This window comes from Trifolium pratense, linkage group LG2 (genome assembly GCF_020283565.1).
Source record: "Trifolium pratense cultivar HEN17-A07 linkage group LG2, ARS_RC_1.1, whole genome shotgun sequence".
Taxonomy (NCBI): Eukaryota; Viridiplantae; Streptophyta; class Magnoliopsida; order Fabales; family Fabaceae; genus Trifolium; species Trifolium pratense.
In genome coordinates, this window is record NC_060060.1 from 63,461,711 (window position 1) to 63,478,578 (window position 16,868).

Below are 16,868 nucleotides of genomic sequence, written 5' to 3' on the forward strand. Positions count from 1 at the left end.
ATATTATTAAGCTCTCAATCTTACATACATCTAAATTGCAATATTCACAAGACCTCAACTTCAGTTTGTAACAAATTGATCACAATGATTCGTATTCACATCACAGTTAGTTTATAATATCATTCATGTATCTGCTCCAATCTCCTAATTGAGTTCCAGTCAAAAGGTTAGATCATATAAATTTGTTATTTAAATACAACAATTGTTATTACAGTATTTATCATTGTATATACTATGCAGTGTTTTGATATCCAATTCAGTGTGTCAATGTCTTTTTAATATGAAGCCAAAATATATTTTTATATGTTCATCGTATCTGTTTGTTTGGTGTCAATGATTCGTATTCACATCACAGTTAGTTTATAATATCATTCATGTATCTGCTGCAATCTCCTAATTGAGTTCCAGTCAAAAGGTTAGATCATATAAATTTGTTATTTAAATACAACAATTGTTATTACAGTATCTATCATTGTATATACTATGCAGTGTTTTGATTGGAAATTCAGTGTGTCAATGTCTTTTTAATATGAAGCCAAAATATATTTTTATATGTTCATCGTATCTGATTGTTTGGTGTCAACAAAAATTCCCTACAAATCCTTAATAATGTCTAATTACAAATTCCTGATGTAATATTCTGTTTTCAATCCAGAGTGTTTTCGTTGCTAAGTAATAATGGAGAATCAAACAATTGCTAAAAAAATTGCATCAAAAATTGCAAGGCACAAGAGAAAATTAATCCTTCAACATAAAAGAAGAATCATAAATATGAAAAGGAGCGGTTATAGAGGCATATATGTTGGATTTTCCACAACAGCAGCTATGACTTCTAATTCTATGAGTAACATTCCACTTAATGATATTACTTCATTAGTGGTAAACAGACTGATTCAAAATCTGCAATCCATACCAATTGCATCATCCACACCACCAGACGTGGTTTCTACTTCTATGACTAAGACTCCACTTTCTGATATTACTTCATCAGTGGTGAATAGACTGATTCCAAGTTTTCAAGCTGGTGATTGTAACACCCTAACCCATACTACCCTTAAAAACGTAATTTTAAAAACTTTTCAACAAGTGTAAAGGCAGAGTGCCACGCGGTAATTAAAACACAAGCATACACACAGAGCATCATGAAATTTAACATGAAAAGCAACAGCGGATTCCAATCAAACCAAGCATGCATATATATACATATATATATACATAAGCCATACTCATCCCTAAGGATGTCACTTATACAAGAACTAGCATATCAAAAAGGTAACACCGATATACGATGAAAGCCAAGCGTAACCCCGACTCGATGTTACATTACCAGAGCATTCACTATTTACAAACTCTAGTCAAAGCTAGTACTAAGAGGAGTAATCTATGCTAAGTCTCCTCACCAAAAGGTATCTTCAACACCCAGCTAATACCGCAGTCTAAACGTCGGCACAATCCTCAGCCTGAATATCTGAACCCCCAAAGGTCCAGCAAATAACACAAAGCAGAGAGTTAGAAAACATAATCGCATATCATACGAGCATAAGAAAGACCTTACACTTTCGAACTACATCATACATATTCTAACTCACGTCAAACATCGCACTAAACAATTATCAATTAATAAGGTTCAACACCATTCGACCAAATAATGTCACTTACCATTTATCAAATAGATGCGCATTTACCCTAAGGTATCTAATGCCAATTAATTCACTGTCATGCCATCCCTAGACATAACTAAATGCATGTGGTACCAAGATGTCTCACCAACGGTGGACCAAGAACAGTTTTATATCATGCTGGATATGTCGGAACTTACCGAACCATCTTATCTCCCTTGGATAAGCCAAAACAGTTTTATATCCTGTTGGATAGCAGCTCTGGACTCATGGATTCATCTAATCCGATCCTCGGCTTCATTATGGACACATAATCCATTTTCGTTATTGGAACCCAAGTTTCCAATGTTCACATACAATCATGAATGCATGATTACTTTTAAACACATCAAATACATGACGCTATCTAGCTCGAAGCTATTCATTCACTGATGCGGAAACACAATTCCAACATCTAACACATTAGGATAACACAATATCCTATCACTCAATTCATAATTATTCACATGATAATTATCTGCATACTCATTTTTATACACACTAGGTTTCATTTACACTTATGTCATAAAACATACATCATTCTCTTATCATTGCAAATTAATGCTAAAACATATACATTGCTCACATTAAGCTACAACTTATTGCATACACGTTTATCATTCATATAACGATTAACAATAAGCATTAACAGTATCAACATGTATCAACAATCATGTAAGGATACTCTTAAACCATGATACAAGTGCCTAATCACACTTATAAACAATAACAAAAGTTGCAGGTTCAGTACTGTTCGCTAAGCGAATCCATAGCGAACAGGTAGCGAACTTATTCGCTAAGCGAATCTCCTTTCGCTGTAGCGAACTACATCAGAGGATTACAGGTACATGGCGAACAGGTAGCGAGCTTGTAGCGAGCTTATTCGCTGTAGCGAACTCCTGTTCGCTCAGCGAACTACACCAGAAAGAAAATCTGTTCTTGAGTTATCTAAGGCGGTTTAACCTCAAATCAACTCAAAAATTCATCTAAACATGTTATAAATTCATATAAACAGCCATTCCAAACATATATGGTATCAAGGAACATTAATCATCCCTTCCAAACATCCAAATACCTCAAATAATCAAAATCAAGCCAATTTCTTGGGTTTTAAGCAACTTTCATAAACTTTCCAAAAATGATCCAAACACATACATATTCATCATGGAATCAAGCTAGTGATTAACACATACAAAGTGATGATGAAGAACATCATACTCACATACAAAAGCTTATCAAAAGTCTAAAAGAAATTGAGTGGGAGAGTTCGGGAACGGAGACATAGACAATCTCCCCCCTCCTTGTCACTCAAGAATCATGAATTCTAATCTCTTACCTTAAGCAAAGATGATGATCCAAGCCTTCTCTTGCTCAAGCTTTCTCTTAGCCAAAACCCTAGCTCTTGCTCTATCTTGCTTCTACTCACTCAAACTCAAGAAATGAATTTATGATACTATTCCTATGTTTGACTTGCTACTTATACTACTTCTCATGTCATGAACCAAGCCCAAATAGCTTAGGCCCATGCCTCTCACGCCCCCTTTAAGCCCAAAACAAGGTTCTCGCGCCTAATAACTTACGATCGGCTAAATAATTATTCGTCGCTCACTAAAATAATAAAAGCCAATTAATAAATAAAATACATTTAATAAAATATACGAATACGAAAAACGGGTCGTTACAATCCTACCCCCCTTAAAAGAATTTCGCCCTCGAAATTACCTAGAAATAGATCGGGATAAGAATCTCTCATCTTGCTTTCCAACTCCCACGTCGCATTCTCACCAGCCGGTCCTCCCCACACGACTTTCACGGATGCAATCTCTTTGTTTCTCAACCTCTTCACTTCTCTCCCTTCGATTCTCAAAGGCACAGTCTCGATGGTCAAGTCATCCCTCACTTGAACATCGTCCGATTCAATCACGTGTGTCGGATCAGACACATACTTGCGCAACTGTGATACATGGAAAACATCGTGCAAATTCGCCAATGATGGCGGTAATGCAATCCTATACGCAACTTTCCCAACTCGCTTCAAAATCTCAAACGGTCCAATAAACCTCGACGTCAACTTCCTTGACTTCAACGCACGTCCTACTCCCGTAGTCGATTTAACTCGTAGGAATACATGATCCCCCTCTTGGAATTCAATGTCCTTCCTCCTCTTATCATGATAACTCTTCTGTCGACTCTGAGACGCTTTCATCTTCTCACGAATCATCCGAATCTTCTCTGTTGTTTCTTGTACAATCTCTGGTCCAAGAATTGCACCTTCTCCATTTTCATACCAACACAGAGGTGTCCTACACCTTCTCCCATACAAAGCCTCAAACGGTGCCATTCCGATACTAGAATGGTAACTGTTGTTGTATGTAAACTCTACCAACGGCAAACAAGAATCCCAATTCACGTTTTGCTCCAAAACACAAGCCCTCAACAAATCCTCTAAGGATTGTATCGTCCTCTCCGACTGACCATCTGTCTGAGGATGATACGCTGAACTCAACCTCAACTTCGTTCCTAAAGCTTCTTGCAAGCTTTCCCAAAATCTAGAAGTAAATCTCGGATCTCTATCCGAAATAATACTTGTTGGAATACCATGTAGCTTCACAATCTGCTCCACATAAATCTCGGCCAACTTAGGCACCAAAGTACCTTTCCTGATAGCAATGAAGTGAGCACACTTCGTCAAACGATCTACCACTACCCAAATCACCTCGTTACTTTTCTTGGTCTTCGGTAAACCTCCCACAAAATCCATTGCAATGCTATCCCATTTCCATTCGGGTATAAACATTGGTTGCAACAAACCAAACGGCTTCTGATGTTCAATCTTCGATTTCTGACAAGTTAAGCATGAATAAACAAATTCAGAAATTTGCCTCTTCATTCCCGGCCACCAAAACAACTTCCTCAAATCCTGATACATCTTGGTTACTCCAGGATGAATACTCAAACCACTTCTGTGACCTTCTTCCATGATCATTCTCTTTAATTCGGGTACATCCGGTACACAAATTCTTCCGTGAAATCTCATGACTCCACTTTCGTCAATCCTGATATTGGTCTCCTTGCCTTCATTAATGAGTACCATCTTCTCCATCAATCTCTTATCCGATTTCTGACGTTCTTTAATATCTTCGAGAAAAGGATTCGTCAATCTTAACATTCCAAGCTTCACACTTGAAGAAGTAACCTCACACACAAGACTCAAGTCTCGGAATTCTTCAATCAACTCTAACTCTTTCACCATCAATGATGACATATGCAAAGTTTTCCTACTTAATGCATCGGCCACCACATTGGCTTTTCCAGGGTGATAACTCAATTCAAAATCGTAGTCCTTTAAGAATTCGAGCCATCTTCGTTGCCTCATATTCAACTCCTTCTGGTCGAATAAGTATCTCAGACTCTTGTGATCACTAAACACTTCAAACCTCGATCCATACAAGTAGTGTCTCCACACTTTCAAAGCAAACACCACTGCGGCTAACTCCAAATCATGCGTTGGATAGTTCCTCTCGTGAACCTTCAGTTGCCTTGAAGCATATGCTACCACGTTACCCCCTTGCATAAGCACTCCGCCAAGTCCTAACTTCGAAGCATCGCAATACACGACGAACGACTCTTTGGCATCAGGTAAAATCAACACAGGTGCAGTAGTCAATCTTCTCTTGAGCTCTTGGAAGCTCTCCTCACAATTACCGTCCCAAACGAACGCTTGATCCTTCCTCGTCAACTTGGTTAACGGTAAAGCCAACTTCGAAAAACCTTCGATGAATCTTCTATAGTAACCGGCCAAACCAAGAAAACTTCTAATCTCTGAAACAGATTCCGGCGTTCCCCACTGTGACACAGCGTCAACCTTCGCAGGATCTACCGCGATTCCTCCACTTGAAATTATATGCCCTAGGAAACTCACCTCTTTCATCCAAAATTCACACTTTGACAACTTGGCATACAACTTCTTCTCCTTCAAGACTTGCAAAACAATCCTCAAGTGCTCTTCGTGCTCTTCCTCGGATTTTGAGTAAATCAAAATGTCGTCGATGAACACCACCACGAATCTATCCAAAAATGAATGGAAAATTCGGTTCATATACTCCATGAAAACTCCGGGTGCATTGGTCACACCAAACGGCATAACTGAATACTCGTAGTGCCCATACCTCGTCCTAAATGCAGTCTTAGGTATGTCTTCCGTCTTCACTCTAATCTGATGGTATCCAGATCTCAAATCGATCTTACTAAACACACAAGCTCCAACTAGTTGATCCATCAAATCATCTATCCTCGGAAGTGGATATTTATTCTTGATCGTCACTTTGTTCAACTGACGATAGTCTATACATAATCTCATGCTTCCGTCTTTCTTCTTCACAAGTAATACCGGCGCTCCCCATGGCGAAACACTCGGTCGAACAAACCTCTTCTCAAGCAGCTCTTCAAGTTGCTTCTTCAACTCATTCAACTCAGACGCTGACATTCGATACGGCGCCATCGATATCGGACTAGTTCCAGGTACTAGGTCGATAGAAAACTCTACCTCTCGCTTTGGAGGCACGTCAGATATATCATCCGGAAACACATCTGGGAATTCACAAACGATCGGCAACTCTTCTATCTTAACCCCTTCTTCGAGTTTCAATGATGCAAACATCATGAACATCTCGGCATGTTCTTTCAACGCTTCCGATACTTCCTTCCCGCTCATCAAATGCAAGTTCTCCCCCGGCTTCGGAAAAACAACGGCCTTCTCACGACAGTTGATATGAATCCGGTTGAAGATTAACCAATTCATACCAAAAATCACATCCATACCACTAAGTGGAATACACACTAAATCCATACCAAAGTGCCTACCAAAAATGGTTACGGGGCAGTTACGACATACTTGTCGGGTAATCACTGAACCATTAGCAGGAGTTTCTATTTCCATCCTACCCATCATATCCGTTAAAGGAATACTAAGACGCTTCGCACAATCCAAAGAAATAAAAGAATGCGTCGCTCCCGTATCTATAATCGCAATTAAAGGAGTGTCATAGATGAAACACGTACCTCTAATGAGATTGTCCTCAAGGCTAGCATCCTCTCCACTCAAAGCAAACACCTTGCCCATCACCTTCTTGGGTTTCTTACAAGTCGGACTCTTGTGGCCTTCTTCACCACAGTTGAAACACACCACCTTTGTCCTACAAACCTCGGTCTTGTGGCCCAGCTTTCCACAATTCTTACACCTATCTCCTTTCTTAGGGCAATCATAAGACATATGACCCCTTTCTCCACAGTTGTAACAACTTCCATTCACCGGCTTCTTACCACCACTTGTATTACCCCTACCGCGGTTATCATAAGGTTTTCCGCGCTCTTGTCCTTTCCCTTTTCGGTCATTCGCAGCCTTGTAGTAGTTCACCTTGGCTCTACCATCTTCATCACAAATCCTACTCTTGTTCACAAGGGTCGCAAAATCCCTTATCTGTGAAAATCCAATCATATGCTTAATGTCTGGACGTAGACCACTTTCAAACTTCACACACTTGTCGTTCTCCGCTTCCAAAGTGTTATAATGCGGGCTAAACGCACACAAAGTCTCGAACTTGACGGCATAGTCAGCTACCGTCATATTTCCCTGTTTCAACTCCATGAATTCCACCACTTTCTTATTCTTCACATCCACAGGAAAATACTTAACCAAAAATTCTCTTTTAAACATTGCCCATGGTATAGCCATACCACCGGGTCCTAGCCTCAACTTGGCATTCTTCCACCACACATTCGCTTCCTCACGCAACACATATGTCCCAAGGGTTGTCTTCCCTTCCTCGGAACAATCCATTGCTTCAAAAATTATTTCAAGTTCCTCCAGCCACTTGTGAGCTCCATCCGGGTTGTAACCTCCGGTAAATGTTGGCGGTTTCTGCTTCATGAACCTTTCCAACCTCATCTCTACCTCTCTTCCAGGTTGATGATCTCTAACCACAATGTTGGTGAGTGCGGCCAAAGCTTCCGCAATCTGAGCATTCGTTCTCGCAGCAGCCATGATTCCTGAACGAATCACAACTAGACGTTAGAAAGTACTAACAGTGTTCCCTACACATGCTCATACGGGGAAAAGAAAAGTCCTAATTGGTTCACACGAACCGACCTGCTCTGATACCACTATTGTAACACCCTAACCCATACTACCCTTAAAAACGTAATTTTAAAAACTTTTCAACAAGTGTAAAGGCAGAGTGACACGCGGTAATTAAAACACAAGCATACACACAGAGCATCAGGAAATTTAACATGAAAAGCAACAGCGGATTCCAATCAAACCAAGCATGCATATATATACATATATATATACATAAGCCATACTCATCCCTAAGGATGTCACTTATACAAGAACTAGCATATCAAAAAGGTAACACCGATATACGATGAAAGCCAAGCGTAACCCCGACTCGATGTTACATTACCAGAGCATTCACTATTTACAAACTCTAGTCAAAGCTAGTACTAAGAGGAGTAATCTATGCTAAGTCTCCTCACCAAAAGGTATCTTCAACACCCAGCTAATACCGCAGTCTAAACGTCGGCACAATCCTCAGCCTGAATATCTGAACCCCCAAAGGTCCAGCAAATAACACAAAGCAGAGAGTTAGAAAACATAATCGCATATCATACGAGCATAAGAAAGACCTTACACTTTCGAACTACATCATACATATTCTAACTCACGTCAAACATCGCACTAAACAATTATCAATTAATAAGGTTCAACACCATTCGACCAAATAATGTCACTTACCATTTATCAAATAGATGCGCATTTACCCTAAGGTATCTAATGCCAATTAATTCACTGTCATGCCATCCCTAGACATAACTAAATGCATGTGGTACCAAGATGTCTCACCAACGGTGGACCAAGAACAGTTTTATATCATGCTGGATATGTCGGAACTTACCGAACCATCTTATCTCCCTTGGATAAGCCAAAACAGTTTTATATCCTGTTGGATAGCAGCTCTGGACTCATGGATTCATCTAATCCGATCCTCGGCTTCATTATGGACACATAATCCATTTTCGTTATTGGAACCCAAGTTTCCAATGTTCACATACAATCATGAATGCATGATTACTTTTAAACACATCAAATACATGACGCTATCTAGCTCGAAGCTATTCATTCACTGATGCGGAAACACAATTCCAACATCTAACACATTAGGATAACACAATATCCTATCACTCAATTCATAATTATTCACATGATAATTATCTGCATACTCATTTTTATACACACTAGGTTTCATTTACACTTATGTCATAAAACATACATCATTCTCTTATCATTGCAAATTAATGCTAAAACATATACATTGCTCACATTAAGCTACAACTTATTGCATACACGTTTATCATTCATATAACGATTAACAATAAGCATTAACAGTATCAACATGTATCAACAATCATGTAAGGATACTCTTAAACCATGATACAAGTGCCTAATCACACTTATAAACAATAACAAAAGTTGCAGGTTCAGTACTGTTCGCTAAGCGAATCCATAGCGAACAGGTAGCGAACTTATTCGCTAAGCGAATCTCCTTTCGCTGTAGCGAACTACATCAGAGGATTACAGGTACATGGCGAACAGGTAGCGAGCTTGTAGCGAGCTTATTCGCTGTAGCGAACTCCTGTTCGCTCAGCGAACTACACCAGAAAGAAAATCTGTTCTTGAGTTATCTAAGGCGGTTTAACCTCAAATCAACTCAAAAATTCATCTAAACATGTTATAAATTCATATAAACAGCCATTCCAAACATATATGGTATCAAGGAACATTAATCATCCCTTCCAAACATCCAAATACCTCAAATAATCAAAATCAAGCCAATTTCTTGGGTTTTAAGCAACATTCCAAACATATATGGTATCAAGGAACATTAATCATCCCTTCCAAACATCCAAATACCTCAAATAATCAAAATCAAGCCAATTTCTTGGGTTTTAAGCAACTTTCATAAACTTTCCAAAAATGATCCAAACACATACATATTCATCATGGAATCAAGCTAGTGATTAACACATACAAAGTGATGATGAAGAACATCATACTCACATACAAAAGCTTATCAAAAGTCTAAAAGAAATTGAGTGGGAGAGTTCGGGAACGGAGACATAGACAATCTCCCCCCTCCTTGTCACTCAAGAATCATGAATTCTAATCTCTTACCTTAAGCAAAGATGATGATCCAAGCCTTCTCTTGCTCAAGCTTTCTCTTAGCCAAAACCCTAGCTCTTGCTCTATCTTGCTTCTACTCACTCAAACTCAAGAAATGAATTTATGATACTATTTCTATGTTTGACTTGCTACTTATACTACTTCTCATGTCATGAACCAAGCCCAAATAGCTTAGGCCCATGCCTCTCACGCCCCCTTTAAGCCCAAAACAAGGTTCTCGCGCCTAATAACTTACGATCGGCTAAATAATTATTCGTCGCTCACTAAAATAATAAAAGCCAATTAATAAATAAAATACATTTAATAAAATATACGAATACGAAAAACGGGTCGTTACAGTGATCAATCTGTTAATGAAACACTCATACATAAAAATTCCTTTCCATCCAAGAGTTTAATCAATGTTGAAGGATTAAAAGTTAACTTGAGAAGCAAGTTTGATGCAGTCAACAAAGTTCAGAAAAGGACTACTGTTCAAAATACATCTACAATTCCAAATTCTGACCACAGTTATGATGAGAATAAAAGAAAACAAACAACCTCTCAAACTGCTCATTATGAGTTTCAACAAGACTCCAATATATCTTCAAGCAGTGAAGAAGATGCTTATGAAAGTTGCACAGATAGTGACACAGATCAAGATGATGCTGTTGAATGCATTACCTTATCTGCAGCTAATTCTCCACAAGGTTGATTATGGTTAATATTTGTTTTTAATCATATTGCATTTATAATCATTGGCTGTTAATACATTGATCCTTTATAGGTTATTCGGACATTGGTGATCCTCTACATGAATGTCAATCATGCGGAGCTCAAATGTGGTATCAAGAGAGACGCGCAAAATCCAGACATGCCGTAGAACCAACTTTCCAAATTTGTTGTGGTAATGGAAAAGTTCAATTGCCATTCCTAAAACATCCACCTCAATGTCTGCAAAAACTATTGTTTGACAATATTTCCAAACAAAGTAAAAGCTTTCAGCAAAATATAAGGATGTACAATTCAATGTTTTCTTTCACCTCACCTGGAATGAAGTTTGATAAAAAAAACCAACAAGAATGGTAAAGGGCCACCAGTTTTGAGATTACATGGACAACCCTGTCATCGAATGGGAATCATGTTGCCAAAGGATGGCGAATTTCCAAAGTATGCACGACTTTATATCTATGACACCGACAATGAAATAGCCAATAGGATAAATAGTTGTGGGTAAGTATATACATATATATTTGTCTTATGCGTTTATTTGAGTCTGTGATATTAGCATATCTTTAGTGGCTTATTCAATATTGGCAATTTTAGATAGTGAATAATCAATATATTTGATCATAATTTGTTCAACAAATTGTACAGGGGTAACAAAGCTATTGATCCTGAAATTGTGACCAGCTTGTCCTCAATGCTTGATCAACACAATGTCCATGCTAAAGTTTTTCGAATGGCAAGAGATAAATTAAAGTAAGGAAATGTTCATGATCTGAAACTGAGACTAATTCATGATAGGAAGACTGATGGAAGGATATATAATCATCCCACTGTTTCTGAAGTAGCAGCTCTCATTGTTGGTGATGTTGATGCTGGAGATACAAGAGATCTAATAATAGAACAACGTAGTGGAAAACTTGAAAGAATCAATGAATTCCATTCAACATACCTTGGATATCAATATCCTCTACTATTTCCATATGGAGAGGATGGATATAGACGTGGAACACTACATAAAGAAAGGCCCGATGTCATAATTACAAGGAGAAATCGACTCAGAATCATGGATTGGCTATCTTTTCGAATCCAAATGAGAAAAGCAGAGGCTCAAACTCTAATTTCTTCCAGAAGACTTTTCCAACAATTTTTAGTTGATGGTTTCTCAATGATGGAAGCTGAAAGGTTATCATTCATTAGAAACAATCAATCTACCTTAAGAGTAAGTAAATATCAAAAACTTCATGCTGCTGAAGGAACAGATGGGAAAACTGGTAAAAGAGTTGTATTGCCTTCAACTTTTGTTGGTAGCAAAAGATACATGGACCAGTTATATTTTGATGGTATGGCCATATCTGCAGCAGTTGGTTTCCCTGATTTGTTCATAACCTTTACATGCAATCCAAATTGGCCAGAAATTCTTAGATTACTTGACAGCAAACATTTAAAACCTCATGATCGTCCAGATATCATAGCTAGAGTTTTTAAAATCAAATTTAATGAATTGCTCAAAGATCTTACCAAGAATCATGTCCTCGGAAGAGTAATGGCATGTAAGTTTTATAATTACACCTTATGATCAGATATTATTTTTCCCACTTTATTTTACACATGCCATGTCATAAATATTTCATCTTATACATGTTTGAACAGATTTGTACACTATTGAATTTCAAAAAAGAGGTTTGCCACATGCTCACATTTTACTATTCCTTCACCCATCAAGCAAGTTTCCAACTCCTGATGATATTAACACCATTATCTCAGCTGAAATTCCAGATCAGTCAACACAGCAGGAATTGTATCAATTGGTCAAACATCATATGATTCATGGCCCTTGCGGTATAACACATACCTCTTCACCTTGCATGCAACAAACTGGCAAATGTTCAAAGTATTATCCCAAAAAATTTGTTGAAAAAACTATTGTTGATCAAGATGGTTATCCGATTTATAGAAGAAGATCAAATGGTCATACTATAACAAAAAGTGGAGTAACAATGGACAATAGAAATGTTGTCCCTTACAATGCTTTTTTGTTGTTGAAATATCAAGCACACATCAATATGGAATGGTGTAACCAATGTACCTCAATCAAATATCTCTTCAAATACATACACAAAGGATATGATAGGATCACAACATCTCTTTCTCCCTCCCTTCAGCGAAAGAGTAAGAAAAATGAAGAAATTGATGAAGTCAAAGAATACATTGATTGTAGATATGTATCTCCATGTGAAGCATGTTGGAGAATTTTTTCTTTTCCTATCCATGGTAGGAAACCTGCAGTTGAAAGATTATTCTATCACTTAGAAGGACATAATTCTGTTTATTTTCAAGATTATGAAAATCTTGATGATGTTCTTCTTAAACCAAGCGTCACCGAATCAATGTTTACATCATGGTTAGAAGCAAACAAAACATTCCCAGAGGCAAGAACTCTTACATATGGTCAATTTGTCTCTAAGTTTGTTTATGTCAGGAAGTCTAGAAAGTGGAAGCTAAGAAAAAGAGGATACACAATTGGAAGATTAATTTGGGTTCCTCCAAGTACTGGTGAACTCTACTATTTTAGAATGATGTTGGCAATTGTAAAGGGACCAACATGTTATGATGATATCAAAAAAATTAGGAACACCCAATACTTTACCTACAGAGATGCTTGCTTTGCCATGGGATTTCTTGAAGATGATAGACAGTACATCCAAGCTATAAAGGAAGCTAAAGATTGGGATTCCGGCCATTTTTTGAGAAAGCTTTTTGTCATTATACTACTTGCAAAAACAATGAATCGTCCTAGACATGTATGGGATGAAACTAAAGTTTAGTTATCAGATGGTATTCTCCATCGACAACGGATCATTGCAAACAACAGAGGTACTTTATCTACATTAGTTTTTTTAAATTGGATTGTTATCTTTATAGTATATGCAAACTCATTTACTTTGTTTCATACAAAACGCAAAACTCCGGTTAACCGAAGCACAGCTTGAAAATTTGACTCTAATTGAGATTGAAAAATACTTAGAAGCCAACATAAAAAGCTTGACAGATTTTCCATGTCTTCCATTTCCAAATGACTATGTCACAGCAGAATTGGGAAATAGACTAATTTATGATGAGCTCAATTATGATGTTCATCAACAAAGAGAGGAATTTCTACAATTGTATCAGTCACTTACAGGTACATTATCTTTTATTCAATTTATGTTTAAATCATTTAATTTATCTAAATACAAATATAAGATATCTTTCATAATCAGATAACATTTCCATCATGTTTTATAAAATTTAACAAAGCTTAACTAAATATCCCAAATTATATCAATATCATGATAGATGAACAAAGAAGCATATACGAAACAATAATGAAGGCAGTGAGAAAACAAGAAGGAGGTGTATTTTTCTTACATGGTTATGGAGGAACAGGTAAAACATATATGTGGAGAACACTTGCTTCGTCCCTCAGATCAAAATCACAAATTGTTTTGACCGTTGCCAGCAGTGGAATAGCATCATTGTTATTACCTGGAGGAAGAACCGCACATTCAAAGTTTAAGATTCCGGTTCCAACTTTAGATAATGCTACATGCAATATAGAACACAATGATGATCAGGCAGGACTTCTGAAACAAACCAAACTCATCATATGGGATGAAGCTCCAATGGCACATAGGTTTACTTTTGAAGCACTTGAAAGAACACTGCGAGATGTTATGAGTTCCTTTTCAAACAGTAAAAGAATTTTCGGTGGAAAGGTTATAGTTTTTGGAGGCGACTTTAGACAAATACTTCCAGTGGTACCAAGAGGTTATCGTTCAGATATTGTACATGCCACCATCAATTCCTCAAAGATCTGGGACCACTGCAAAGTTTTTACTTTAACTCAAAATATGAGGTTGAAAAAAAACGGAAACGATCATGAAATAGCCAATTTCTCTAAGTGGCTATTAAAAGTAGGAGAAGTCAGACTATCAGAGCCAAATGATGGGTATGCTGATGTAGATATTCCAAAGGAGCTGCCAATTCTTGATTATGATGATCCCATTCCTGCTATAGTTCAAAGTACTTATCCAAACTTGGTCGATCAATACAAATGTCCAAATTATTTGCAAGCAAGAGCAATTCTAGCATCCACAATTGAAGTTGTCGAACAGATCAACACATATGTTTTGAGCTTGATACCAGGTAATACCATTTATATAGCATACCATTATATTTCGTATCAATATTAGTAACATTCACATTATAATCAGTTCCGAATACAGGTGATGCTCAAGATTTTTACAGATGTGACTCAATCGATCGTGCCGATGTTAATGATTGTGAGATATTTGAGACCCTGACACCTGAATTTCTAAATTCTCTTAAAACATCTGGATTACCAAATCACAAAATCAGTTTGAAAATTGGAACACCGATAATGCTCATGAGAAATCTTGATCAATCAGAAGGCTTATGTAATGGTACTAGAATGATAGTAACAAGACTTGCAAATCATGTCATTGAGGCAAAAATTATAAGTGGAAGACATCTTGGAAACACAATGTATATTCCACGAATCAAAATGTCACCATCACAATCACCATGGCCGTTTAAGCTAAACAGAATACAATTTCCAATTATAGTCTCATATGCAATGACCATAAATAAATCACAAGGTCAGTCATTGGATTATGTTGGACTATACTTGCCAAAGGATGTCTTCAGTCATGGTCAATTGTATGTGGCAATGTCAAGGGTTACCACTAAAAAAGGTTTGAAGATCTTGATATATGATAAAGATAAAAAAGCAGATAACATTTTTCCAACTTCAACTACTAATATTGTTTTCAAAGAGGTTTTTGAAAACCTTTAGCAAGTAATATATACATAGATTATTCAAATTTCAACATATATCATATTAAAATTTTGAGGTTAATCTCACGGTACTAGGTTATTTGTTCAGGTCAAGGTGCTTAAAATTCAACCAAAGCATAACTCAAGTTCAATGGAAGTTCAATTGAGATGTTTTGAGAACTTACCTGACAATGAAGAATTCCAATTTCCTGAATATTAAAGCAATATATGTTCCTATATCAATAGGCTTTTGAGTCATAACTCAAAGTACATTTGACAATACTCACAGCTGGGCAATATTTTTGTTTGTTGTTCTAACCGCTACATCAATTGCCTATGTTTATGTTATATTTTTGTTTGCTTAATATACCAATTATTTATGCACTGTTGCTTATTTATTTAATTTGACTAAATTATTGTTTTCCAACTTTAAATTTTATCTAATATTTGGAAATATATATTCAGTACATACTTAAACTGGATGCATCTTAACTAATTCAAAAGTACATTCATTCTTAAACTTAGTAAAAACTTACAACATATTACTTTAATACATTAAAACAACACTATCTTACAAATACCTTACTTACTCACATTTTCTCTACATGGATTACATGTATGTTATGTGGATTATCTCCATACATAAGAAGATACACAACATCCCCAATCTTCAAAACTTTGCCTCTTATAAACTCATGCCAACCACGGCCTACATATATCTCATCGATATTAGTATCCCCAAAATAAATATCACAAGGATATCTATCGCCATTGAAATGATCAATCAAGGTAATTTTGCGTTGATTCCTATCAATAAATATGAATGAGTTTTCTTTAGGAATTTCCTGCAAATAAACAAGTTGAATTACAATACTTTTATTATTAAAAATTAATAACAAAATATTACTTTAAATAGTGATGTTACCAAAACATTGTTGTTCTCTCCGATCGTGTAATCCCACCAATGACAATCACTGCTGTCAGCAACATAAACTCCACGATATTTCCCGGAACTTTCATCCCCATTTATTACTTCTCCATCACCTATTTCTTCATTACTCTCAATGCTACCAACATTGTCACCTTCCATTTCATCAACAAAATTCTCTTTACCAACCAACCACTTGGTCACTTGACATTTATATAGTTAAATGCGATGACAAATTTATAAAGAAGTTTACTCTACTGCTACACCTTATTGTACACTACTCCTTTCGATGCTATATATGAGACAAAAATTACATTTTAGTTTCATTTAAAATCTAATGTATTTGTACTGCATTATATTCTCAATTAGGAAAAAAAATTAACTTCCTCTTATAATTAAGACCGGAAAGAGTATATTAAAATTCAGAGTAGAATCATCTGTTGAGAATCATTTTAATGTATTTTTTTTTATATTCAATCATAATATAATAGTATAA

General features: G+C 36.6%; 1 protein-coding gene across 1 annotated transcript; it reads left to right on the plus strand.

Moving 5' to 3' along the window:
* Positions 1-10,457: 10,457 nt before the first annotated feature.
* Positions 10,458-15,463, plus strand: LOC123905205. The gene is made up of 8 exons (XM_045954832.1): positions 10,458-10,599; positions 10,667-10,964; positions 11,257-11,361; positions 11,407-12,158; positions 12,259-13,409; positions 13,531-13,789; positions 13,945-14,793; positions 14,874-15,463. The coding sequence occupies exons 1-8, from the start codon at positions 10,458-10,460 to the stop codon at positions 15,461-15,463; spliced, it is 4,146 nt and encodes a 1,381-aa protein (XP_045810788.1).
* Positions 15,464-16,868: the final 1,405 nt, after the last annotated feature.